The sequence below is a fragment of the Pseudonaja textilis genome, chromosome 16, assembly GCF_049901715.1.
Source record: "Pseudonaja textilis isolate UNSWEBS1 chromosome 16, rPseTex1.2, whole genome shotgun sequence".
Lineage (NCBI taxonomy): Eukaryota > Metazoa > Chordata > Lepidosauria > Squamata > Elapidae > Pseudonaja > Pseudonaja textilis.
The window spans coordinates 9,733,854-9,761,284 of NC_142005.1; the positions used below are offsets into that span (position 1 = coordinate 9,733,854).

General features: G+C 49.0%; 3 protein-coding genes and 1 long non-coding RNA gene across 6 annotated transcripts in view; 3 read left to right on the forward strand and 1 right to left on the reverse strand.

The window, feature by feature from the left end:
* The first annotated feature begins 37 nt into the window (after nt 1–37).
* LOC113454310 (acyl-coenzyme A thioesterase THEM4-like) lies at nt 38–7,028 on the forward strand. The gene is made up of 6 exons (XM_087914243.1): nt 38–666; nt 3,324–3,477; nt 4,315–4,483; nt 5,030–5,140; nt 6,076–6,200; nt 6,602–7,028. Exons 1-6 carry the CDS (start codon nt 541–543, stop codon nt 6,658–6,660), a joined length of 744 nt encoding a protein of 247 aa, XP_087770369.1. The 5' UTR covers nt 38–540; the 3' UTR covers nt 6,661–7,028.
* Nucleotides 7,029–8,534: 1,506 nt separating this feature from the next.
* C2CD4D (C2 calcium dependent domain containing 4D) lies at nt 8,535–12,897 on the forward strand. The gene is made up of 2 exons (XM_026724766.2): nt 8,535–9,058; nt 10,737–12,897. Exon 2 carries the CDS (start codon nt 10,827–10,829, stop codon nt 11,883–11,885), a length of 1,059 nt encoding a protein of 352 aa, XP_026580551.1. The 5' UTR covers nt 8,535–9,058; nt 10,737–10,826; the 3' UTR covers nt 11,886–12,897.
* A 412-nt stretch (nt 12,898–13,309) lies between these two features.
* LOC148124603 (uncharacterized) lies at nt 13,310–17,923 on the reverse strand. The gene is made up of 4 exons (XR_015739720.1): nt 17,790–17,923; nt 15,508–16,555; nt 13,862–13,992; nt 13,310–13,445 (listed from the first exon to the last, which is right to left on the reverse strand). It is a non-coding gene; the product is annotated as an uncharacterized LOC148124603 (long non-coding RNA).
* A 226-nt stretch (nt 17,924–18,149) lies between these two features.
* Nucleotides 18,150–27,431, forward strand: part of RORC (RAR related orphan receptor C) — a 33,606-nt gene continuing 24,324 nt past the window's right edge. Inside the window, exons 1-2 of one of the 3 annotated variants that reach the window (XM_087914251.1) lie at nt 25,229–25,246; nt 25,838–25,901. The gene's annotated coding sequence lies outside the window, so the exon portion shown is untranslated. Of the gene's footprint in view, nt 18,288–25,228; nt 25,247–25,457; nt 25,902–27,431 lie in introns of those variants that run through there. The other 2 variants (XM_087914252.1, XM_087914250.1) reach the window with 2 other exon arrangements.

The following is a 27,431-nucleotide window of genomic DNA, read 5'->3' on the forward strand; positions in this document are numbered from 1 at the left end:
ATGGCCACAGGTCAGGGATGGAAAAAGAAGAAACCATCTCCACATATCCGTCACGGCATATATATATATGGTCATTTGTTCATTTTAATCAAGGCCCCCCTGGGTGGAGAAATATTAGAAACACACAACATCTTCTCTGCTTGAACCACTAGGGTCTCACTCTTGTAACTTGAATACCAGTTGAGCAGCTGTATGCTTGTCCAATCTCCTGGGTGAAAATGTGCCCACGGATCTTGGATTAAGGCCACCTGAGTGTATCCAGGTTTATCGTGGAAGGTTCTCGGCGCACGTCATGGAAGGAAGAAAAAAAATCAGCCACTTGAGGAAACTTCTCAAGTCCTCCTAGATTTTGAGGATGTGTCTTCACTGGAAGGAGGGAACGATAGGCTTAAATCCAGTTGGTCCTGGGTGAAGTTCCTCACTGCTTGTTGGAAGGGAGGAACCTGTTAAAGCTGTTGTGAGTTGAGTTCTGCATGAAGAAGATCTGCTGAGAAGAAGAAGACACCCTTTCCAAGAGCTCAGCAGGCCAGAAGATTCAGAATGCATGGTATTCTGAGGAGCATCAACCAGGCGGTCAAAGGGTTGGCCACCGAGATACCTCGTCTGGCAACAACGAAAGAGCTCTTGGCACAGCATCCTCGTGTGCTCTTCAGAAGGACCTCCACAGTGAATATTGGGGAGGGCTTAACAGGTAGGGGAGGACACCCTCCCCAAATAAGCCTCTCCATCCCTGGTTTTGGAGGACCATCTAAAAGGTTCTGAGATCCTAAGGAGATTCTGGAGGATCTAGAGAAGGTTGAGGCTCCTGCATTCATAGAGGGCACTCGGAGCCCAAGAGACCTGATGAGATGGACGGAGAAGATTGAAGACTTCCAGTAACCCACCCACGTGCCTTGAAATATCTTGTGGGCATGAGTGGTGTTCCTCAACGCAAGTCAACAGCCTCTCAAGAACCTTGGCGTTCCCAACCCAAGTTGGAGCCAAGAGATGTTGGACCAGTTTGAGAAGTTTGCAAAGATATCTTAAGGATGGGTCGTGGCAACACTTCGCCAGTTTTGACGAATGCGTGGACATCATAAAAGGTCAGTGTTTCACACCCCACATCCTCCTTAGTTCTAAGTCGCTTCTCTCATTTATTAGTTTCCACCCATTGCTTCTTGTCCTTTCTTCGACCAAGAAAGAAACAGATTCCAGCAGCTCCCCTTTAAAACAAACAACCTGGAGGCCCACAGACACATCCGCCTTCCTCAACTCTCCCGCCACAAGCCCCTCTCGGAGTTTCATCGGTGTATCTCCCTTCTTTGCACAACCGGGCGGAACGTCAGCGCGTCAAAACTGCAACCCACACCAACTTGGCATTTGTTTTGGAGGCGGGAGGGCCGTGAATCCCCCCCAAAAAACGTGTTTGGAAACTGAAATACTACTTGTTGTGTGAGCAAGAAGGAGACAGCAAGGAGCCTGGGCGTGGCTTAGCTCAACTGTTCTGTACTAAAGCTGGTCGCTGCTATGAAACTAAAAAGTGAAACTGAACCTCCTCTCCTCTGCTTGTGTTTTGCGTTTGGGACAGATTTCTTTCCAGGTGGGGAGGTGGAGTCGAACTCCTTAGCATCAGAGCATGTTAATAATAATAATGATGATAATAATAATAATAATAATAATAATAATAATAATAATAATAATGGAAATACTCTAAATGCTCTGAGGGTCATTTGGAAAAATCCTTTCTTAGTGAGCCCCTAAAAGCCAAGAGGAACCTATGTGCCCAATTTCAAGTTTGTAGGCTTTACGGTTCTGGAGATTTTGTGATGATGCTTGAGGGGTGTTTCACTTTTATAATTTTTATAATTTTTAGTTTGTGTTTATTTCGAGCACTTTGGTTTAATATAAGACAATAAAGAGTGCCTCTTAAACGCCTACCTCTTTGCCCTGCCGTCTTGTGGAAGAAGAGTTGATATCTACCTTACTTTTACCCGTGTGTTTTATTACATGTTGGTTTGAGTGAACAGCATGGCGACTGCAAATGAGAATGACCAATGTAATCGCTCTTGATGTATCTGCCATCGTTTTGTCCTTAGGAACTGGTTTGCGCAAATTCCTCTCGTTCTTCCCGATTTTCCTGATGCCAGCTGGGAGCTAAGGAGGAAAACGGCCACGGGTCAGGGATGGGGAAAAGGGAGAGACGATTTCCGCATCCCTCAAGTCATACGCGGTCATTCATTAACTTTAAAATATAAGGTTCCCCTGAGTGGAGAACTACTCTTCCCAATAGGAAGGCACCACATAAACACAACAGCCCAAAGAATGTGCTCCCATAGAGAGAAGTTCTCAGAGGTTGGGTTCCAGCGTGAGTCCAAAAGCTCGGAAGAGTACATCTTTCATCCTACTTCCGACCCAAATTCGATCTTGCGTCATTATCCTGGAACACATAGTTGCCTTCATTCAGGAGATGTTTTTGCCCATAATGGAAGGACCCAACCCAGGCACATCTGCCAAGCTGAGCTTGGTGGAGCTATATGTCATCTCTGTTTACACCTCTGTGGATATCTCTTGTAACTCTGGACATCTGAAAAACCTGCCAAGAAACAACGTGCTCGTTTGATCTACCCAGTGAAAAATATGCTGACGGATCTGGAATTAAGACCGGGTGGCTGGACCCGTGTTTATCATGGAGGATCTTGGTGTGAAATCAGACACTTGAGCAAACTTCTCAAGTCCTTCTAATTTGAGGGTGTGTCTTCACTGGAAGGAACGAACGATAGGCTTAAATCCAGTTGGTCCTGGGTGAAGTTCCTCACTGCTTGTTGGAAGGGAGGAACCTGTTGAAGCTGTTGTGAGTTGAGTTCTGCACGAAGAAGATCTGCTGAGAAGAAGACACCCTTTCCAAGAGCTCAGCAGGCCAGAAGATTCAGAATGCATGGTATTCTGAGGAGCATCAACCAGGCGGTCAAAGGGTTGGCCACCGAGATACCTCGTCTGGCAACAACGAAAGAACTCTTGGCACAGAATCCTCGTGTGCTCTTCAGAAGGACCTCCACGGTGAGTATTTGGGAGGGCTTAACAGAAAGGGGAGGACACCCTCCCCAAATAAACCTCTTCATCCCTGGTTTTGGAGGACCATCTAAAAGGTTCTGAGATCCTAAGGAGATTCTGGAGGATCTAGAGAAGGTTGAGGCTCCTGCATTCATAGAGGGCACTCCAAGCCCAAGAGACCTGCTGTGGCGGACAGAGATGGTTGGATATCTGCAAATAACCCACCCATGTGCCCTGAAGTGTCCTGTAGTGGGGGCCCTCAACACAGATATCCTGTCTTCCTTGTTTCCTAGCAAGAGTCCCACCAACTTCTCAGGGACTTTGGTGTCCCTAACCCAAGTTGGAGCCAAGAGATGATGGACCAGTTTGAAAAATTCACAAAGTTGTCCGAAGATGGATCTTGGCAACGCATGCCGAGTTATAACAACAGCGTGGACAGCATGCCCGGTCAGTCTTTCTATCCCACTTTAAGCATTTCCTCCCAGAGTGGCCTTCCTCCGGCGAAGGTCTGCTTGTTAGAAAGATGGCAAGTTCTCCATCTTCAGGCCTTCCCAAATAATCGTTCTTCTAGATCCTTCCCTCTGCAATGTCGCTCAACCTCGCGAAGATGGGTGGCCTTCCAACTCCCCAGATTCTCCCCGCCAGCTGGACTTCTGGGAGTTGAACGCCACTCATCTTCAAGTTGGCCAGCTTGACCAACAACACCTTAGCTGTCTTATCAAGTCGTAGGATGAAAGATCTGGCTCTCAACCACGTCCCAAGTTACAAGATCTCCCCATCTTTGGAAGGAAGGTGTGGCAGTCTGGGGTTGTGTTCCTCGACTCGGCAACTTGGCGATGGATGGATTTCCAACCCTCAGAAACCTTAAGTTATGGGTGGTAAGACCCTGTTTGGGGGGTCAGACAATGTTGGTGCAATTAATTAAGGCCAACAGATTCACCTCTGAAGTGGAAGCAAATTCCAAAATCCAAGTTCCAGTTTAATGCGGGGACAATTTTGCACCAACTTTTCTCACGTAGCCTGGTTCCAAAATGAACTCCCAATTGCCACCCTTGTGACCTGCCCCAAACAAATCTATTTCCCACCCACCCCCTAAAAATATATTCTAGATCTGGATCATTTTTCCTCCTCTGGGGGGGGGGGAGGAGGGGCAGCATTTCTTAGCTCTGTTTTATTTTAGCCCAAACTTCAAATCGAATAAAATAGGGGATTTCCTTTTTCCAACTTTTAATATCTTTGTTTTCTTCCTCGCTTTTTTTTTTCCTCCACCGCCTCCATTTGTAGTCCTCAGCAAATTGGGCTACAACCCGAAAAAGCATCCAGATGCCTGCTTGTTCGTCCGAAACGTGGCTGCCGAAGGCCGCGGGTTCGAGTTTGCCATGTTTTACAATGGCTCGGAGAGACGGATGGCAGTTCTCCTCCAAACTGGGTCGCATTTGGAAGGGATGATCGGGTGAGCTTGGATGGGTTGATGGAGCCTGCGTCTCCCCCTTCGGCTAGATATTCTTCCTGTCTGTTTTCTAACATCTAAAAGATGTTGGAAGGGACCTTGGAGGTCTTCTAGTCCAGCCCCCTGCCCAGGCAGGAAACCCCAGACCATTTGAGACAAATGGCCGTCCAATCTCCTCTTAAAAGCCTCCAGGGATGGAGCAGCCACAAAGTCTGTTCCATCGGTTAATTTGTCCTCAATTGTCAGGAAATTCCTCCTTTGCTCCAGGTTGCTTCTCTCCTGGATGAGTTTCCATCCGTTGCTTCTCATCCTGCTTTCTGGCGCTTTGGAGAGTACCTTGACTGCCTCTTCTTTGGGGCAGCCCCTCAGATATCAGAACCCTGCTATCCTGTCACCCCTTGGTCCTTCTTTTCATCCAACAAGACCTCCCCAGTTCCCGCAACCGTTCTCCGTATGTTTTAGCCTCCAGTCCCCTAATGGTTGCTCTTCTCCGCACTCTTTTCCTTCCCCCTTCCGCCTCTTCTGATGTCGACTCCCGATTTGATCCAGATTCGTGCATGGGGGGGCCGTGGCCGCCATCCTGGATCACACCTTTGCGAGTTGCGGCATCTGTGCCTCGGGGTTCGTGGTGACCGCCAACCTCTCCGTGAACTACAAGAGGTGAGCAGGGATCGGCGTCTCTTTGCGCCCCCAACTGAGGTGATCCTCGGCTTACGGCGAGCCCCAAATTTTCCTGTGGCTGAGCGAGACGTCGGTGCGGTGAATTTTGCCCCATTTTAGGATCCCTTCCAAGTCTGCCATTCTATGAGGCTGTGATGACCCAAAGGGGCGTGGCACAAAGGCAACACAGTCGGATAAGCAAGGAGCGTCCCTTTAATACCTCCAACTTTGCCCCCAATGTCCAGTTACCTTCGGCTGGAGAGAAAAAATCTCCCAAGAACAGCCTTTAAGTGGAGGAAATCCAGTCCAAAAACAAAATACATGCAAACTGTAAATAAAAATCCACACAAACCACAGGGCGGTAATTAACATGACAGGGCAGGATAAGGAATTGCAGACTTGAAAGGTCATCAAAACACACACAGTTGGGAAGATGCCAGGAACCCAGATAAGCTTCTACGATACCAGATAAATTCACGATTTGCTCCCAACAACTTGCTGTGTGCAGCTTCCCTTTTTAAACACTGTGTTTCCAGCTGCAGCTAATTAAGGGAATCAGGGCCCTTTCCTCCCCCGTAAGCCATGCAACCCACATTGCTCCCTTCTCCATTCCTCCCTGCGTGCCCTAGAATGAACAGGGGGTGGGCCTGGCTCTTCCTCTGAGCTCTCTCTCGGTCGTAAGTATGAAAATGGCCCCGAGTCATGTCATAGCTTTGAATGGCCACTCAATGAACTGCCTGTATTCTTAGCCTGTATTTCCGCCTTCACCTTGGGCTGACAAAACCAGACCAACCAGCCTGGTTGCTTCAGAAAGGAGAGGGAAGGGTGGCACTTGAGATGACTTTGGCTGCAGGCAGGGGAGAAACCCACAGAGAGGTTTAGCTGCCAAGAACCATCATCCACTGCCCTTGACAGGCCCATCCTTCCCCTTCCAGCCCCATCCCGCTGGGCTCTGTAGTCCTCGTGGAAACCAAGGTGGAGAAAGTAGAAGAGAAGAAGATTTTTCTGTCCGGGTGTGTGCGGAGTACCAACGCGCGAATCCTTCACGCAGAAGCCACAGGTGAGTCTACCTGTGGGATCCAATTGGACCCTCCCATTGGCTCTCCTACTTGGGGAAACACTCTTGGAAGAGGCCTCCTCCTCCTCTCCAGCCTCCTTTGGAAGGAAGAATAAGACACAAGGGAGCCACCGCCATTGATCTCCTTGGCTTTCGGTTTTCCTTTCTTCCGTTTCTCCTCGTCTTCTGGGTTTCTCTTCCCTTTGGGCACAGATGGGCTAGGTGGAGGGCTAGGTATTTCCTGCAGGGCAGGTGTGGTTCAACAGGTGTGGTGGAAGCTCTTGGAGAGACACGATGGACGGCTTAGCCAAAGGAAAGGCATCCATATCTCCTCGCCCAACCATTTCCTCTTCCAGTCTCAACTCTTCCTCCATCTCTTTGTCTCTCCATCTCCCTGGCTGCAGCTCTCTTGATCCATCTGGACGTGATGACTTCTTCCCATCCAGTGACCGGATGCAACTGATCCTTCTTCCAGCCAACAGCGATCCTTTGCGGGCTTCTCACCAAAAGATTCCTGAAATTTCATATATATATTTTTGGGAAAAACAGACTATTTGCACGTCCTTGAAGGAGAAGCTTGAATTGGCTTCTGGCTCTCGTCGGAGACTGAAACCTTTTTTTTTTCTCTTTGGATCTTCCCAGGGAGTGACGCAAAGAAAGAATTCCAAAATGATTCATGATGTCTTCTTGATTTTGCAAAGTGGGGGAGGAATCAAGACTCTTCTCCGGTTCTCCCAGCACCCCAAATCTTTCAGGAATGGGGACTGTTTTTCCTGCCTCCCCAAGTTTCTAAATATATTTATAGTTCAGGGGATGAAAGCTTCCCTTTGCAAAATAAAAATAATAATAATAATAAGGGAATGGCATGAATTGTTCGAAGAATGAGGTGTCCCGAATCCATTTCGTTCTCAAAGTGGTTTTCCTGTGATCAAGAAAAATGGAGTCATTACCCTCCCCTTTTTTAAAAAAAACAAAAAACTGGTGTCACTTAGCAATGGGGACTCGAGCATTTTTTCCCCTGGAGAGGGTCTGGGTTCAAGAGGAAGACGGTTAAAATCAGATCTGGAATAACATCGTCTTTGATGTTGGTGAGTCAACATTTTGATACCTTTGGCTCCCGGCTAAATGGGGAGCTGTCCGTGGTCCTGATGCGTTCAGGAGTTGTCCCTGGTGCTGAAGTCAAGTAGAGTGTGGCCTTGTGTTTAATGGAATAAATAACAGAGTTAGAAGGGACCTTAGAGGTCTCCTAGTCCAACCCCCTGCTCAAGCAGGAGCCCCTACACCATTCTGGACAAATATCTATCCAACCTCTTCTTTTTAAAAACCCAACTTCTGAAGGCAAGCTGTTCCATTGTTCTTCAAAGTCAGAATTATTTTTTTAATCTTAGTTCTAGGTTGCTTCTCAACCTCGAATTAAGTTTCCATCTGTTGCTTCTTGTCCTGCCTTCGGGTACTTTGGAGACGTTTGTCCAATGAGTTTTGCCCCATTTTACAACTTGCCACGGTTGTTAAGTGAATCACTGCAGTTCTCAAGTTAGTAACCTCCCAGAATTCCTCCTCCAGTCATGTTAGCTCAGGAATTCTGGGAGATGGTCTGCAAGTCTTAAACCTGCCAAGTTTGAAGACCCCTGATCTATCTATCTGTCTATTTTATTCTCTCTCTCTCTCTCTCTCTCCCCTACCTCTCTTTATCTATCTATTCTATCTTCCTCTCTCTCCCCCTCTATTTATGCTATCTATCTATCTATTCTATCTGTCTCTTTCTCTCTACTCTCTCTCTCCCCTACCTCTCTTTATCTATCTATTCTATCTTCCTCTCTCTATTTATGCTATCTATCTATCTATTCTGTCTGTCTCTTTATTCTCTCTCTCTCTCCTACCTCTCTTTATCTATCTATTCTATCTTCCTCTCTCTCTCCCTCTATTTATGCTATCTATCTATCTATTCTGTCTGTCTCTTTATTCTCTCTCTCTCTCCTACCTCTCTTTATCTATCTATTCTATCTTCCTCTCTCTCTCCCTCTATTTATGCTATCTATCTATCTATTCTGTCTGTCTCTTTATTCTCTCTCTCTCTCCTACCTCTCTTTATCTATCTATTCTATCTATCTATCCAGTCATGTTAGCTCGGGAATTCTGGGAGTTGAAGTCCACAAGTCTTAAACTTGCCAAGGTTGAAGACCCTGGGCCTAAATATTATGAAGCCGCTAACGGACGCAAACCAATTTTGGATATCTTGGATGGTTTGTTCTGCATTCTCACCCCTGGTGCATCCCGGGAAAAAGTTGTGTGTTCACTACCCAGCTTAGCAACGGCGCTGTTTGTTTTCTGCTGGTTGTCGCTGAACCATGTTAGGTTCATTAAAAAGAAAACACCACGTGGGCCAAACTTAAGAGAGGCCAGTCCATCAACGGTCCGCCTGGAGGGTTGCAACAATGGACACACCTCACAGTAAGGAGGAGGGCTGCGTTTTGTTGGCTTGCCACCATCTGCAAACATCTACCCTGGCTTCAAAGAATGGTCTCTTTGTTCTTGCTCTGTGTGCCAAACCTGATCGGAGTGGGGCAGCCTGCCAACAGCAGAAGGAAAAGGCTTTCGTTGCCCCATGGAGACGCCGCCGGGACGGTGTCTCGAAGCCGTCCAAATCCTCCGGCTTTCTTTGGGCCAAGCCCAGCTTCTGATCGGATGGTGGCCCATTTTTGAGCCGGGATACTTGGATGCCCCCAAAACAAGCTTTGAACTTCGACCTGCTGAACACGGCGGTGGCTTGCTGGGGTGTGACTCCCCTCGACCGAGGCCGGGTCGTGGCAGCCGGAACACAACAACATGGAACCCGCGGTGACGTTGAAAGGCTCTGGATGGTAAACAGCAACATGGGAAGTTTGCCTTGTGCCGGTTGGCGCATTGGAGAGCCACGGAGGCAGGTTGGGAAGGGGTGAAGGAAGAGAGGAGGAGGAGGAGGAGGAGGAGGAGGAGGAAAGGAAGGATGCCAAGGTATTTAGGAGGGGGTCTGGGGTGGGTGGGTGTGGGGTCATTTGGCAACTGGAGGGGTGCACAGTTTCTCGTACAAGCAGATACGATGTGCCCCGTTGTCCCTGTGGGGAGAAATCTGTATTTTAGCTGTATAGATTTGCAAGGAGGAGGGAGGATAAAAACGCAACTTTTGCAATCTCACTAAACTTTTTTGGGGGTATTTTTCTTCTTGTTCTGCTTCTGCCCCAAAGTTTATTCCTCCTGATTATCTATCTATCATCTATCTATCTATCTATCTATCTATCTATCTATCTATCTATCTATCTATCTATCTATCTTTCTTTCTTTCTTTCTTTCTTTTTCTTTCTTTCTTTCTTTCTTTCTTTCTTTCTTTCTTTCTTTCTATCATCTATCTATTGATCGATCTATCTATCCATCTATCTATCTATCTATCTTTCTTTCTTTCTTTCTATCATCTATCTATCGATCGATCTATCTATCCATCTATCTATCTATTTACATTTGCGCAAAGCGGTTCTCGCCTCAGATGTGGAAATTCATTCAATCAGGAAGCTTGGGAGATATTTTTTTTTAAAAAAACTTTGATTTTCTCCCCCTCTTCCCGGTCGTTTCTCCACTGCTCCCCTCCCCCACAAAAAAACCCCAAAAAACACCTCTCGCTCTGCCCACCTTGGCTTCTATCCAAGCAGCGGACTCTGCGCATGTTCAGAGACCCTGCTCTCCTCCTCCTCCCCCTCCTCTTCCTCCTGCCAAATGGGTCAGCGGGTTTGGAAGGAAGGGGAGAGCGAAGGAGAGAAACAAAGGGAAGCGTGGGTGCGTCACACACACACACACACACATACACACTTGCCAGTTGTTCGTCTGGTTTTGCCGTGTCTGGTCTTCCACGCCTCCTGGCATTTCTTCCCGGGGACATAATGCCCCCCCCCACACCTGTCAACACCTCAGAGGTGTTTGAAGCCACACCTGGGCACGAAATCCCCCTGTTGGGTCTGTTTCCAAAATGAAAGAAAGCTTGGCAAACCATTTCGGACATTTTTTTTTTTTCCCCTCTTCCTTCTGCGAAACACAGGACGTTTTGTCTCCGTTGCCAAATTCCTGGAACTATGAAAGGCAGGAGAACGGGGTTGCAGTTTTTTTTTTTTATTAGCGAGTTGTCAGTGTTTTAATTTATTTCGTTCCTCCCGTGGTCCAAAAAACACCAAACAACAACCCTACATCAGCAGAGGAAAGTGGATGGATGCTCACCTTTGAAGAATTAATTGTGGGTTCATTTTAAAAACTTTCTGGTTGTAGGTTTTTTTTTTTTCTATTCACCTGCTGGAGGTGTTTGGGGAAAATCTGATTATTATAAAAAAAAATTTTGTATTTGAGTTGCAATGTTGTTGTTTCCAAAGTAAGCCGCTAGTCCTCAAGAGGTCTGAAAACCTCCAGGATGGTTGAAGGTGGTCGAAGGAAGCTTGAGTTGATGATTCTAACGCTGCTTTGCAGGCGGAGCGATGGGTCTAACTGGGTCTAACTGGTTTTCCTTCCATTTCCTCCCAGATCGACGTGAGAGCATTCGCCCTCATGGCTCTTCTCGCTTGCGTCTTGGGCCGACCTTATCATTTTTGCTCCGCCGGCCTGTGAGCTGAGATGTTCTCCAAGCGAAAGACGCGCAACGTCCAAGCCACTTGTCCCAACGTGCTGACCCCTGACACAATCCCCTCCTTTTTGATCCCACCCAACCTCGCCACCCTCCAAGGCCGCCGGGCAGCTGGGAACCCCAGGCTGGGTGATGCATCAGCCCGGCCGGTCAAAAACGAGGGCGCTGCGGTGCAGGAGGAGAGACCGCAGGCTGGGACGCGATGCCCAGGCACTCCCGCCATGATCCAGCTCCCAACCCCGATGGACTTGGGGTGCCTGCCCGAAAGCCCCAACACCTGGCGGCGGGAATCGCTGTTCCATAGCCAGCCCCCGCCCCACCGAGGGCAAGTTGGCTGCTTTTCCTCCCCACGGACAAGGCCCCTTTTGCAGCCCACTCCAGGCCTGGACAGCGACACTGCCTCTTCCACGGAAAATTCCCCGTACAATTCCCCCGTGCCCATGCGTCCTCTCGATGGGCTCCTGCCGGGCCACGGTTATGGGCACCGGCGGCGTTTGGCCTGCCGTTCCCCGCACAACCTGCGTCCCAGCTCCTTCTCCACGGAGGACACCAGCTCCACGGACACCAGTCCCTGCTGCCTGCGCCGCGAGGCCGACCCTCCCTGGATCTCGCCGGGTGCTTGGTCCCTGGCGCCGCTCTACTCCCTGGGCTTGATCCGCTGCCGCCAGCGGCTGACCAAAGAGGTCACGTTGACGGTCAGCCAAGGCGGTCAGCTGCGTCTCTCCAGCGAGTACCTCCAGCCGCCGGGCAGCCTGCGGGTACGGCTGGTGAGCGCCGAAGGCTTCTACCCGCCGCAGGGCAGCCCTCGCCACCTCCACTGCTGCGTGGGCCTGCAGCTGCATCCCGGCCCAAGTCAAAGGCAGCGCAGCGCCATCATCAAGAGGACACGCAACCCCATCTTCAACGAGGACTTCTTCTTCGAGGGGGTGACCCCCGAGGAGCTTCCCCGGCGCAGCCTGAGGATCAAAGTGCTGAACAAATCCTGCAGCCTTCGGCGGGACGTCGTGTTGGGCGAGTGCGATGTCCCACTGGATTCTCTTCTGCCCTGAACCAGGAGGGGCGGTCCTTGGCAGAGAAGTGCCGGGGTTGGTATAGATGTCCTCACGGACGGCAGGAGGGGCAATGACTGCCCTTCAATGCCCCTCTCGGTAAATTTACTCCTTCATTTACTCCAACTAACTAAGAAGCTAAGGATGAGCTTCCATCCACTCCTGGAGAATCTACACCTCAATGCAGGTGGTCCTTGACATAGCAACCGTTCAAAGTGATGGCGGTGCTTCCAAAAGAGGTTTATGGCCAATCCTCGCACTTACAACAGTCACAGTCTCCCCAGGGTTACTTGATTAAGAGGAAGGCACCTTGGGGGTCACGTGATCGCCATTTCACGCCTCCCCAGGGCAAGCAATGTCAATGGACTCAGTACACGATGCACGGTTTGCTTAAGGATACGATTCATTTAATGGCCGTGGCAAGGAAAGTCCACAAACCAGGGCACAACAACCGTATCCATTACATCTCCACCCCAGTGATGGGTCCTAAGTGGAGTGCCAGTGTGTTTGATCCAGGCAGCAGCCACCAGAGGGAGCTCTGCCACCCTGAGTATCACTGCCACCTTGAGGCAGACGGTGGTATAGCAGGAATCGGTAGAAAACCAACCAAGTTCCACCAGGTTTTAATTCAAGCCATCTTTGCTTGGAAATGTCTGCACCCCCCGTCTTTCTTAATGGTGGGGGAGCCCCCCAATAATTGAAGACAACCCCAGAATTGCGGTGTCGCCACTGAAGGTTCACACACCAGCTTTGCAAGGGGTTGAACTGGCCTTAAACCAGGGGGTTGGACTAGATGGCCTCAGCGTATCCCAAGCCTGCAATTCTCTCATTGTTCTTCTCAGAGAGAGAGGCTGGCTAGAAAGTTGAGGGAGCCGCTTCCTTTTTTAGAAATGCCATCTTCGGTTGAAATCCCTGTTGTCTAACTTCACACCAAGTTGTTTTAGGTATACGTCGGGTTTAAGTAACAAAATTGCCACTCTGGGTTCCATTAAAAATATAAAAGTATAAAGTTTTTTGGGTTGTTTTTTTTTTACACTTGGGCTTTGTTGTTCAACTGGGATACTTAATGAAGTTGGTTTGTTTTTAAACTCTTTTTTATACAGCTGCCCCAAAGATCCGGTTTCTGACTTATCCAAATTTTGCCGCCAGAGGGCAGCATTTCTTTTCACAGTTGGAAAAAAAACCACTTGCAGCCACTAGAGGGAGCTCTTTACTGCTTAATTATTATTTTTTCTACCTTGTATTGTAGATTCCCAAGTCAAAAGTTGCACTAAAATAAGTGAATCGCAAATTAACTAATACCAAAAAAAAATAAAATGCACATCTTTTTAAAGGGCATTTTTTCCCCCTGCTTTTTCCTGTTGCAATGCCCAATTCTTGGCACTGGGGAAGCTTTACAAAATTTAAAAAGGGGATTTCACTGGAAGTTTTTGTTTCGCTTTTTAATCATTTTCGTACTTTTAGAGTCCTAGTTTATTATTAGTTTCGATGATGCTTGCCATTCCTGATCCAACCACACGAGGGCGAGCTAGGATCAGCATTCTAGTTTTTCCAACTTTCCTAGAAGGAAAAAAAAAATCTATGTTTTTCTACTTTTATCCTTGGCAAAATCTGTTTTGGCTCACGTAACCGCTTCCATTTCTGTATCGATTTGCTAACTTTTAACCAAGAGAAGTCAGACTAGGACAGCCACCTCCTCCTCTTTCAAGAATTGGAACATTTTAAATTTATGCCGAGCCACACTGAGGACTAGTATCCCGACGGGCCTTTCGTTTCCAAGCTTATTGCGAATGCAACGGTTCGGTGGGAGTTAAGAAAGGGTTGAGCCCAGGAACAGCAATGCATCCATCGAAAAGAGCATATATATATTTGACCCTCAGATTTAATAAATAGGGTAATACAGGCTCAAGAGTGAAAAGTAAATTAGCTGCTTTCTAGGTCATAATTTATTAAATTTATAGGTCCTTAGATCTTACCTGCTTAAAACAGGGCAAAACACACCCAGCACGAAAACGCATCGTGCAAATTTGATTATTTTTTTTTTCCATTTTGACCGCAGAAGACTTTCATTAGCAGGGTGTCACCTTCAGATTCTTCATTAAGAGGCCTTGATAAGATTAATAACAAAGAAAAGCCGTTAATAATACACTTTGGGTGGCCCTAATGAGCACTGCAAACTTTCTCCAAAGTTTTAAAAACGTTGGCACTTCAAAAAATGTTGGAATCCTTGAAAGTTGGACAGCCTGTAAGTTAAAAAAAAAATAGGAGGAAGGTGCATTGGATACGTTGGCTGCCTTATTTCTAAAATAAAAATAAAAATCTTAAAGGGATTAAAAATCAAAGTTATTATTTGAAGGCGAACTAGTTCCGTTGGCCTCTCTGTTCCCAAAGTTTAGTTTTTTGTGTTTCTCCTTTGGATTGGATATCCTGGGATACCCACTGTGGATTGAAACTTTTATTGGGGATTGAATCTACCAGCTGCAAATTGTTGGTGCTTCGCAAGCCCTCCCTACAAGGTAGGACAGGAAGTGAAAGAGAGCGAGGTCTTATTCTTGCAAGAGGAAGAGGAGCAAATGAAGAGATTCCAAGTCTATTTTTATTCTTACATTTTTTTGATCAACATTTTTGAATACAGCGTTTTGTCCAAGTATAGAACAGAATAGAATTCTTTCTTGGCCAAGTGTGATTGGACACACAAGGAATTCTGTCTTGGTGCAAAGGCTCTCAGTGTACATTAATAGTGATAGTAGTGCAGACTTTGTAAATCGTTGGGACAGTGTTGAGGGAGTTATTTGTTTAGCGGAGTCATGAGAAAAACTGTCCTTGTGTTGTCTAGTTGTTCTGGTGTGCAGGGCTCTATAGCCTTGTTTTGAGGGTAGGAGTTGCAACCGTTTATGTCCAGGAGGTGAGGGGGGGTCTGTAAATATTTTCCCAGCCCTCTTTTTGACTTGTGCAAATATACAGGTCCTCCATGGAAGGCAGGTTGGTAGTAATTCTTTTTTTCTTCAGTCTTAATTACTCTCTGGAGTCTTTATCTGTCCTGTTGGGTTGCAGAGCCAAACCAGACAGTTACAGAGGTGAAGATGATAGACTCAAAAATAAGTATAATGTCTTCAAGAAACAAAAACCACAGCTAATATTATAAAATATATCGTCCCATTTCCTAATCATAGTGCTAATCATTTAATAACACATGAACACGTTTCTTAATGTTTCACTCATTCATATTTTTAGAGTAAAACAATCTTTGGGAGAAAACAGAGAGCTGGCTGGGAAAATAAAATAAAATAACCAAACAGAAGATAGACTGGAAATCAGAAATATACCTGCTGAGCATAATAATCCCAGAGGGTTAATGATAAAGGAATTGCATACTTAGTTTTACACAGACTGACAGCAGCCGGGATTAGCTACGCAAAATTCTGGCAAAATAAGACTACCCCATCAGATGAGGAGGTAATCAGGAAAATTCTAGGTCTTGGTAACGTCCTAACTCAGGGGTGGCCAACCATTTGGACCTCAGGGACCACCAAACTCATCATTTTAAAATCCCGCGGACCGGAGACGCTGGGAAAATCCCCCAAAAAGTCTGCAGGAAAATCCCCCCACCCCGTTTTCCTACCGATCGATCGTTCTTTATTTGGGATCGCGGGATCCCAGCTCCAGCTCCGTTCTCAGGGGGAGAGAAAGAGAGAGAGAGGGAGAGACTTTTAGCTTCATGCAAGGAAAGCAGCAGAAGCCGCAGAAGTCTGTCTTTCTCTCCCCCAAACTCCGCCAGAAACGAGTCTTTGCTCCTCTCCAGCCCTTCCTGTCTGCTCTTAAAGGCCATTTCCTTCTGTTCAAACCCTCCTGCGTGGTCGTGGCTGTCCCACCCCGTGGATTTCCGCCCGCAAGCACGCCCGTGTTGGTGACGGAAGATTACTTTTCCTCTTCATCTGCGCAGGCCTTGAGGACCGGCTCCTTGCAACGTTTCCTCCTGGCACCCAGACTTCCAAACTGTTCTCCTCCCTGGGATCAAAAGCCGGTGAGTCACTCCAAAGTTATATAAGCAGCTGGCAGGGCTTGCTTGGTTGGCACCCTGAGGTTGGGCAGGACCCAGCCTGCTTTTGTGTGGGGTGGCAGGGACGGGCTCTCCACTAGGGGGCAGCACAGCCTGGGAGACGCCACACACACACACCCCCAGGGAGAACCCGGGTAGGAAAACAAACCAGGATGCGGCAAGGATGCGGCAAGAAAGAACCGTAAACACGGGACAAAAATCCACCCTTCCCCAATGTTGGACACCATCGGGGGGTTGTTCAGTTGAGGATTATTTGTTTTTTCCAGAGCACTGAAAGGAGATCTAGTCAGTTTCACGGCTATTTTATTTTATTTTTCTCGCGATTTCTGTCCCAGCTTTGGGACGAAGATTGGTTGGGGAATTTTTTTAAAAAAAACGCTTGTTTTGTAAGCAAATCTACTTCCTTCCCTGGATGGAGAGGCCAAAATAAACCCAGCTAAAGGGTTGGATTTGGGCCTTTGTTTTGTTTTGTTTTGTTTTGCAATTTCGTGGCCTCGGTGGCATCTCCTCTTGGCCCCCTTTCCTTCAACCAGAACCTGGATTTTTCATTCCCCAAGCTTTTCTCCAGGGAGAAACCAACCGGGCAGCTGGCAATCCTGAGACCTGAAACCTGGTGCAGGTGACGGAAAAAGGGCGGAGAGAGAGAAAGAGAGAGAGAGAGAGAGAGAGAGAGAGAGAGAGAGATCTGTAATCTCCCAGCTACACCTGTCAAATTGCTGCCTTCTAGCGAGCAGAGATTTATAAGACCAGCAGCCCCTGCAGGGCGGGGCGGATCCCCAGGTTGGCATTTCAGGAAGGTGGTTGGCATCTGGTCCAGGTGAGATGCCACCGTGCCGCCACCCCCGCCCCAAGCCTGTCTCACTACCTGAACCGCCCCACGCGGCAGCCCTGGGCAAGGACCCATGTTCCCCAGCAGCCGAGCACGTAAACAGTAATTATCCCCGGGGACTGGCGAGGGTGCGGCCGGCCGAAGGGGTGGGGGGAGGGGAGGACGGTGGGGGTGCCAGCCCCCCCTCCCCTCCTTCCGGGACAGGGTTGACTGGCGCCCTTTGGGAGGGCTGGGAAGCAGCACCCATCATCCCCTGCCTTTCCTTTTTGGAGGGCAAGAGTTCTGCGTCTTCTTCCAAGAGTCTGGTAGATTGCCCTTTGCACAGGGAGCTCACCAGGGAGCGCAGTTTTTCTCTCTTTTTTTCCTTTACACACACAGACACACAGATACAGATCATCAGAGTTGGAAAGGGACCTTGTAGGTCATCTAGACCAACCCCCCCCATCTAAGCACATCCGTGTGTCACACTCGGTGTGCAAGGGAACCCCGAGCGTGTGTAACAAAAGGGGCAGAGTTCAAGGACGGGAGTTTTTTGCACATCCTTTAACTCTGCGCCTTTTGTGATATACACACACAAACACACAAACATACACCTTTCAGGCCTTGCCAAGGACCCGAGGGGCATTTTTTGCAAGCACACACAAACACACACACGTGTGCCATGCCTTCTGTCCTGCTGGGGCGGCGTGCAAGGCACACCCATGGAGTATTGTTTGTTTGTTTGTTTTCTTTTGCACACTCTTGACTTCTCATTTATTTTACACCCCCACAAAATCACGGCTTTTCTCGGTCTCGGCGTGCAAGGGACTCGGGAGAATTTTGCACGCCCTTCCTCTCTTCCCCCACCAGCCTTTTATGTTTATTTTCTATTTTTTGGCACGCGCACCGTCCCTCCTCCTCCTCCTCTCCGGCTGGGCGTGCAAGGGACCCCGAGCGGAGTTCTTTTGCACGATCTCTAACCTCTCTCTCTCTCTCTGGATTTTACACACATACACGCACACACACACATACCTACCGTCCCTCCTCCTCTCCGGCTGGGCGTGCAAGGGCTTTTGCACGCGGGGGCGCACGTGCGGGGGGTGTGTGTGCGGGCGGCTCACGCGTCCTCGGCGTGGAGGGCGGAGGGAGGGGCGGCCAAGGCTGGGGAGGGGGGGGGGAGAGCTGGCCCCGATCCAGCGGCGCCGAGTTGTGTAACGTGGCCGGGGCGGCTGCTTGCAGCCTCGGCTAATCGAGCGCGGTCGGAGGGAGCCCAGGAAAGGGGGGCGGGGGGGCTTCCCCGGTGCCATGGCTGCCTGGCAGGCCGGGGGGGGGGCAGCCACAGAGGCCTCTGCCCCGCGGGACCCCCTCCGCCTTGGTAGAGAGAACTCCTAGCGAGTTTAGGAGTTTTTGCAGCCCGTCCCGGGGAAGTAGCTCCGCCGCTAGGCAGCAGTTCGTAAGGTAAAGCCGGACCTTTTGCCCCAGGTTTCCAGGCTCACCTGGGTGCGTTTCCTCCGGGCCGAGAAAGCTCAGCCAGGTAAGGAAGGCGGGCGCGGTAAGGTAGGTAAGGTACTTCAGGGGAAGGTTCTCAAGGTATTGAGGCAGAACTCCTTTTGGGGGGAACCTGTGGGTGTTAGGGTCTCCTGGGGGGTTGGACTAGATGACCTCCAAGGCCCCTTTCCGACTCTTACCCGGTTCGGGGCTCTTTTTTTAGGGCGGGAGGGCGGGAGGGCGAGAGAGAGAGAGAGAGAGAGGAAACGTCGCTTCAACCGGGGGAGGTCGGGCGGGGGCTGCGCCCGGCCGACAGGTAGAAATACGACCCGGAGCAATGCGGCGTCCCCTTCTCCCCTCCACCTGCCGGCCGCTCCGCCTTCCGGGAGACAGGTAACAGATAACCTGAGTTGGAAGGGTCCTTAGAGGTCATCTAGTCCAACCACCCCACCCCACCCCACCTACACACCATTGTTTCCAGCTTCCCCGGTAGAATGACCGGGTCAAGGAAGGAGGGAGGGGGTCTCTGGGGCGGGGGAATACACACACACACACACACACACACACACACACACACACCCTTGTCTGCCTGGCACCACAAACCCCATCCTCCCCGGCCAGTGGAAGAGAGTCCCGCGGGGTTCGGGATCTGGAGGCGAACTTGAATTCCCGGGGAGGGAAGGGGAGGGGAGGGGAGGGGAGGGCGCGGGGCGGGACGGGGGACGGGCCAGCTTCGGGGCGCCCCTGCCGGTTGCGCGGTTGTCACTGGTGCTGCCTGCAGCCGCCGAGGCGCGTCCCCGGACCGGGACCCTCCCCCAGCCCCCTCCCCCGATGGAGGCTGGCGGAGCAGGAGCGGCCAAGCGTGGCCGAGGCGCCCCCGAGGTAAGGCCGACGGGGGCTCGGGGCTGCAGAAAGAGGGGTGTGTGTGTGTGTGTGTGTGTGTGTCTGGCTGCGCCGCATGGGCCATGGAGTCTGGAAAGCCAGGACAGGGAGGCGCTTCCCGAGGGGATTCGCGACCCCCCCCTCCCCTCTTATCTTGGGGTCCCCTCCACCCTCTTACACCCGCCCCCACCCCAAAGTGTCCGGTCGGGGCTCTTTTCTGCTTTTGTTAAGGGGGCTTTTAAAAACTTGGAAAACTTTCTTGAAGTCTCTCTTTTCCCATCCCGGCCCTCTTCTCGCCTCCACGCTTGGAGAAGAAGGGGGTCTTGGGGGGCTCTCTTCTCACCCCATGGCAGGGGGGGCACCCCATTTGCAAGAGGAGGGGCAGAGGACAGGGGAGGGAGGGGTTTTTTTCCCACCTTCCCGTTTCACACCCGATAAGAGTCGCTTCTTTAACTTTCTGCTTGTGCCTAGGCTGGGCCACCAATTCCCATCGTTCCCGGCCTGCTGGGTGAGGGGGGTCTGAGAGTCTGGCAAGGATGTGGGATCAGCCAGCTGGCTGGGCCCTTATCTTCCTTGTGGGGGCACGGAGAGACACACATTACACACACACACACAAACACACACAGAGGACCACTTGGATTCATCTCAGCAGCCTTGTGTTCTTTTCCCACTTAAGGGAGGACTACCACTCCCATGTGACTGGGGAGGGAGGAGGGATTCCCCCCCTCTCTTGCCAGGAATCCCCAAATCGCCCCCCCTACAATCAACTTCTGCTTGATTTTCTCCCCTCCCCCCACCCACCTTTTGTGCACCCTCTTAGCCAGCTTGGCTTCCCTTCCAGGTCTCTAGTCCTCATGAAGGAGCAGAGAGCTCCCTGGAGATTGTTGACAAACTTGTCTCCCGCTGCCCAGAATCCCAATTAAGGAATTTGCAGCACTTTGGAGCCCTGGCTTTGTGGGGAGAGAAAGAGAGAGAGAAGCAAAGGGAGAGGAGAGAAAGAGAGACTGAAAGAGAGAAAGAGTGAAGAGAAAGGGGGAGAGAGAGAGAAAGAGACAGAAGAGAGAGAGGGAGACAGAAGAGAGAATGAGTGAAGAGAAAAAGAGAGGGAAGAGAAAGAGGGAGAGAGGAGAGAGAGAGAAAAAGATACAGAAGAGTGGAGAAAGAGGGAGTGAGAAAAAGGAGAGAAGAAAGAGACAAAATTGGAGAGAGGAGGAAAAAAGAGAGAGAAGTGAAGAGAGAGAGACTGAAGAGAGAGACAGAAAAGTGAAGAGAGAGGAGAGACAGAGAAAAAATGGAGAGAGAGAGGGGGAGTGAGAAAAAGGAGAGAAAGAGAGCCAGAGGATTGGAGAGAGGAGAAGAGTGAAGAGAAAGAGAGAGAAAGAGAGGAGAGAGAGAGAGAGAGAGAGAGAGAGAGAGAGAATGAGAGAGAGATGGTATCTGGCTTTGGGGCAGAGAAATAGGCCAGATTGCAAACTGCGCCCTGCCAGTTTCTGGTTTCGCTGCTGCGTGGCATCCGTGGCCTCTTTCCCTAATCCCCCCTTTTGCCCTTTGACCCCCAGCACAGCCCCTCTTGGGAAAGGGGGGTGCAGAGGGAGGGGGGGAGCTTTTGCCGCCTGGTTTTTCTAAACAATAAATTTGATTCTCTTAAGAAAGGAACTTGAGATAACTATGCTGGGTTTCGCATCACAATCACTAGTCGAACACTTCCCAAGTATTTATTATTATTATTATTATTATTATTATTATTATTATTATTATTATTATTATTATTATTATTATTATTATCTTCATCGTTATTATTATACACAAAAAATGACAGTGCACACAACAAATGAGATAACTATGCTGGGTTTCGCATCACAAATCACTAGTCGAACGCTTCCCAATTATTATTATTATTATTATTATTATTATTATTATTATTATTATTATTATTATTATTATTATTATTATTATTATTATATAAGAATTGCATTGGGGAAATTCCGCCCCTGCAGGCAGCTCAGAAACATTTTTAAAAAGGAAACGCTTCTGCTACTTGCTTAATGTTCCTTTTACCATGCCAGGAGCTGGAGAAAATCAAATAAACCGCTTTCTTTTCCCCAGCTCTGTAGGATGCTACTCACAGCCCTGAGAGGTGGGTTTTAAGCCAACCATTATTTGAACCCGAGGGGGCTTCAGACCTGGTTGAAACCTGGGTAGCTCCATCCTCCTTGAAGGACCCTTACCTTAACTTAGCCACAAAGATGCTTTTTTACAATCTCGTCACCTTTTTATCTACTCGTTCCTCTTTTCTTTTTCTTTTTTTCCTTCTTTCAAGGCCTGGAAACTGACCGGACTCAGGTCAGTTTGAATGGGTCTTTTGCTTCTATGGCTGTTGCCAAACAACCTTTTCTTTCCGTGTTTGTTTTCTGTTGGGAAATTGAGTCTAACTAATAATAAGTCCCGGTTGAAATGGCTAACAACTGTCTTTGGACCGGTCTGTTTCTCCAACCCTAAGAAGGAATCCGAAGTTGACCTAGTCAGTTTCACTGCCTCTCCTTTCTCCCGTCCTGCCTGGGAGTTTCCTTTCTTTTGAAAGCTTGATCCGTTGGGAAGCAGGCAGGGCTGGCGAAATCTTCACCCTTCCAGAAGCTTCTTCGCACGGCCATTTTATTTCTTGCCAATATGAATTGCACGCAGGGCCCGATGATGGGTGCGGGGAAGGAGTCACATGTAGTCCTTGACATACGACCATCAGCGAGCCCCAGATTTCTGTTGCTGAGTGAGAACACCCGTCAAGCAAAAGTTTTGCCTCGTTTTGACGACCTTCCTTGCCTCTGTCATTAAGCGAAACCCCCTCACCATTGTTCAGTTAGTAACACCGTCATTAAGCGAATCCAGCTTCCTTGTGATACCCCCCCCCATACTATAAATACGAGTCAGTTACCCAGACTGTCTGAATTTTGACCACCTGACCCTGGGGCTGCCACGACGGTCGTAAGTGTGAGAAAGGATCCTAGGTCCCTTTTCTTCAGGGCCGTCATAAGTTTGAATTTGCTAGCATGGGGCCTGATTTTCCTCAATATTCCTCCCTCGCTCCCTTCTTTCTCTCCCTCCAATTCTTCCTTCCTTACTTCCTGCAGCTCAGAATGGCAGTTTACCCACCAGCTCGTCACCTTTTTATCTACCCGTTCCTCTTTTTTTTTTTTTTTTTCCTTCTTTCAAGGCCTGGAAACTGACCGGACTCAGGTCAGTTTGAATGGATCTTTTGCTTCTACGGCTGTTGCCAAACAACCTTTTCTTTCTGTGTTTGTTTTCTGTTGGGGAAAAAAGCCCAGGAGGGGGGGAAAAAATATCGGATTTTCTTCCTTTGAAGCCACCGCTGGCCTGATTGCAGTTGGAAAGAAACTCTTGGCATGCTCAGAGAATCTGAAGCGGGACAGGAAGGATGAGGAAATGGGGCTTAGCCTTAGCTGAGTATTTCTGGGAGGGTTAAAACCGGTCCCAGAATCCCCTCTGCTCCAGCAGGTCCAATCAAGGAAGGCCGGGGGAGGAGTTATGCAAATCAGGCCCCTTGCTGGCAAAATTCCCACGGGATCCCTGAGTGGTCTCCTTTCCCAGCCTGGTACGGAAGGGATGCCTGATAAACCTTGGTGATTGGCTTGATCACCTTGGACAACAATCGTACCCATCATCCCCGGATCATTCTAGGGATTTGGGTGGGTGTGTGGTGGGACGTTTGAGGCCCCCGTAATGGGACGAGCTGCCGGTTCTGGGTGCAAGGCGAGATTGGTGAAGCACCCCGGGGTGTTTTGGGCGTTTGGGCCTCCTGGCACGTAGGGCACCCCGTGCTTACATAATCTCCTTCCACCGGTCTGGGTGTGTGCGGAGTTGCGAGCCAGCTCGGGCGCGGCCTGGAGTCTCTTCCAGGGCCGGAGTGGTGTGCGGCGGTGTGTGTTGTGCGTCTCGACGTGACGCGTGTGTTGCACGGTGGGCAGACAGCCGATCTGGGGACGGAGGCGTTGCACGCGCCTTCGAGACGCGGCCTGCGCATCGCTTCCGACTCGCCTGGGTAGGTAGCGTTGCCACTCTCTGGACCTCCTGGCTCAACCCCCCAAGCCCCGTCCCTCCTTCCCCGTCGCTGGTCCTTCCCCACACAACCCTGCGAGGTAGGACAGCCCAGGGAAGGCAATGAGATGCCGACGGGCTTCCTTGGCATCGACGCAAACCCACTCCTCGCTTTGCGGCACGCCAAGCTAGTGGATCAGAGCCCAGGCGCATGAGTCAGCCAAGATCTAATCCGTGGATCTAATCGGGGTGTTTGGTATGTCTTTGGAACTCCTTGCTACTAGATGCCTGCGCTTAAGCGAGCTCTTGGAGCGGGCTTTGCGTTTAGCTGGGTTGGTCTAGATGTCCTCTCGAATCCAGGCGGGGTCTTCAAACTATGGACTTCCAACGCCCAGACTTCTCCCACTGCAGCCTTTGCAGAAGCGGTCAAGAAAAGTGGAATCGCTTTTCCAAGAGTCGCCCATTGGCTGGCTGGCTGTGATGTCACGGAAGGATTCGACCAATCAGGGGGGCAGATCAGCAGGAAGTCCAGACCAGGCAGAGATCCAGTATGATTTAAAAGGGGAGCGTGCAAATTAAATAAGGGATATTACTTTTAATTTGTTTACCTCTCTGTTTTTCTAAGTTTTCTGCCCCATCGGGGAAAAAAAATCTCCCATTTCTTTGGAAAAAAAATAAAAATCGAGCAATGTTTTAAAAAAAACACCAATTCCCCCAAAATCTCCCCCCACCCCGCCCCCCACTGCAGGAAAGCCCCCAATTTTCTTAATCCAGTTTGAATCCGGTTTAAAAACCAGCCCTGAACCAGGGATGAAAGTTTCCGGAAAGGGGATTTGGAGCGCCTGATTTAATCATCCTGGCTTGGAGGACTGGGGTTGGCATGCTCGGTTAGGCTCAGGGTGGCCTGGCACTCTGCGCATGGGCAGAGGCACCCCGGCTGAGCATCAAGTGCTCCAAATCACGGACGGGGGGATCCTTTTTTCACAGCTTTCGGACTGGCCACCCCATGCGGAGCCGGAGGGCCAAAAAATACCCCTTTAAAGGGGGCCAGGAGCCCAAATATCTATGTTGTGGGTGGGCTGCTTCTCCCCTCCCCCCCTCAACTTCTTCCCCTCCCCTCCTTTTTCTCTCTCTCTCTTTCTTTCTCTCTTTCTCTCTCTCTCTCTGTCTTTGTCTCTCTTTTTCTTTCTCGCTTTCTGTCTTTTCCTTTCTTTCCTTTCTCTCTCTCTCTCTTTCACTCTCTCTCTGTCTCCCTCTTTCTCGTTTTCTTTCTCTCTCTGTCTTTTTCTTTCTCTGTCTCACACTCTCTCTGTCTTTCTCTTTTTCATTCTCTCTCTTTCTCTCTCGTTCACTCTGTCTTTTTCTTTCTCTTCTTTCTCTCACTCTCTCTGTCTTTTTCTCTCTTTTTCTTTCTTTCTGTCTTTTCCTTTCTGTCCTCTTTCTCTCTCTCTTTCACTCTCTCTCTGTCTCCCTCTTTCTCTTTTTCTTTCTCTCTCTGTCTTTTTCTTTCTCTGTCTCACAATCTCTCTGTCTTTCTCTTTTTCATTCTCTCTCTTTCTCTCGTTCACTCTGTCTTTTTCTTTCTCTTCTTTCTCTCACTCTCTCTGTCTTTTTCTCTCTTTGTCTTTCTTTCTGTCTTTTCCTTTCTTTCCTCTTTCTCTCTCTCTTTCACTCTCTTTCTCCCTCTCCCTCTTTCTCTCTTTCTGTCTTTTCCTTTCTTTCCTCTTTCTCTCTTTCACTCTCTGTCTCTCTCATTCTCTTTTTCATTCTCTCTCTTTCTCTCTTGTTCTCTCTGTCTTTTTCTTTCTCTTCTTTCTCTCACTCACTCATTTTCTCTTTCACTTTCTCTCTTTCTCACTTTGTCTTTTTCTTTCTTTTTCTTTCTCTTTCTCTCTTTCTCCCTCTTTTTCTTCCTCCTCTTCCTCGCCCTCTCTTTCTCTCCCATTCTCTCTTTCTTTCACTCTCTCTCTCTCTCTCTCTCTCTCTCAGTTTTGACTTTTACAGCCTGGAGAAGCTTTGCAGCTGGCTGGCGTTGGCTCCGCGCCCCGGGAACTGGCTTCCTGCCAGGAGCTAGTAAGGGAGTTATGTAAGTGCCGAGTTCAAGTGAGGACTGGCTGAAGGCAGCTCAGCCGCCCCAAGCCGATTTCCCCAGCAAAGAAAAACTCTTGGAAGGAGAGGATTCGGGGTTTTTTTGGGGGAACAGTGGGTGAGGGGCGATGCCCCCTCCTCTTCCTCCTCCTCCTCTTCCTGGGCTGGTTTTTCCAGCCACAGTTTTTCCTCCGGGCCTTTGCCAGCTCCTAGGAAGATTTTGGGTGGGGTGGGGGGCTTTGAAAAGGGGTCCCCAAGAACTAACCTCGCCCCCCCTCCTTTGCCTCTTCCACACCCACCCACCCACCAAACACACACACACACACACACACACACACACACACACACACACGCTGGTTGCTTGCAATGAGCCATGGCTGCAAGCGGTACTACGTTTCCCATCGCCTCTTCCCCGGCTGCGCTCTCTCTTTGGATCTGAAGGACTGGGGCGGGTGGGGGTGTGGGGGCACCTGGAGAAGCTTCCAGAAGACCACCCACCCCCTTTGGGCAAGAGGAGGAGACACACCTAGTTGTCGAATGGGCCAATCCAAAGAAGTTTTTTTGTTTTGTTTTAAGTTTGCAAGGAGCTGGTTTGGTTGTGGAGAAAGGCTGCGTCGCTGAGGATGGGGTGAATTGCTTGGTATGTTTTCTTTTTTTCCTTCCTTTCTTCCTTCCTTTCCCTCCTTCCTTTCCTCTCCTTTCCTTCCTCTCTTTCACTTTTCCTCCCTTCCTCCTCCCCTTCCTTTGTCCTTTCTCCCTCCTTTCCTGCCTCCCTTCCTTTTTCTTCTCTTCCTTCCTGTTCTCCTTCCTTTTTTCCTCCCTCTTTTCTTTTCCTCCCTCCCTCCTTCTCTTCCTTAATCTTTCCTCTGCCTGCCTGCCTACCTACCTCCCTATCTATTCTTTCTTCTAATCGGTATCTCTATCCTGTCTGTTTATCATCTATCTACCTTATTTTTCTTCTAATTCCTTTTTTTCTATCCTGTCTGCCTATCTACCTATCTACCTATCTGCCTGCCTGCCTGCGAATCATATCTATCTATCTATCTATCTATCTATCTATCTATCTATCTATCTATCTATCTATGTATCGGTCTATCTATCAATCTATCTACATACCTACCTAACTATCTATCTATCATCTATCTATCCTGTCATCTATCTTTCTATTTGTCTGTCTGTCCGCCTGTCTGTCTGTCTCTGTCTCTCTCCTGTCATCTGTCTTTCTGTCATCTATCTATCTATCTATCTAACTATCTATTCTATCATCTATCTATCCTGTCATCTATCTTTCTGTCATCTGTCTGTCTGTCTGTCTGTCCATCCGTCTGTCTATCTGTCTGTCTCTGTCTCTCTCTCCTCTCATCTATCTTTCTAGCATCTATCCATCTATCTACCTATCTCTATCTATCTTTATCTATCTATCTATCTTTGATCGGCAAAATTGCCTGTTTGAGGATTAAAAAAAGAAGAAATTCAGATGAAAAAGGAACAGTTTTGTTCGTGCTGTTCCTCATGCGCTCTCTCTTTCTTTCTCTCTCTCTCTCTCTCTCTCTCTCTCTCTCTCTCTCTCTCTCTCATTTCAGCATGCATTGTTTTGCCAATCTTTTCATCTGTTATAAAAGCCGCAAACTCCGATGGGTTGATGTATATCAAGGAAGATCAATGCTGAAATTCAGCAGCAGTCACCCAGGAGGTTTTGATAGTCGCTTGCAAAACAAAACAAAACAAAACAAAAACAAACCCCAAAAGCAAAACTCTGGGCTCATGAGGACTAGCAGCCTTATTTTCTGGTTTAGTGGGAAGGCCTGACCCTTCTAGGTTGGCTGATTCCTGCAATGCGGTGGCCGATATGCAGAATGCATCGGGAATAACCCAGGAGAGGCGATTTCAGCGAAGCACCAAAATAGGGAAATGGGGGGGGGAAATTAAATGTGTTGCATTTCAGGCGTTCCAGTCATTCCTAAAAGTTTGCAGGGATGCAGAAGTGGCTTAGCTGTTGCTGTTGTCGTTTCTCACATGCACAAACAAGGACGGACACACAAACTCCCTTTGGTGTGTGCACAGAAAAGTTCGGGGGTTTTTTTTTTAACACTCTTTGGGGGTTGATGAATTCGCACTCCTGACCAGTCGATTAGAGAACTGTGAAGAAGCTGTGAGATTCTACTCACTT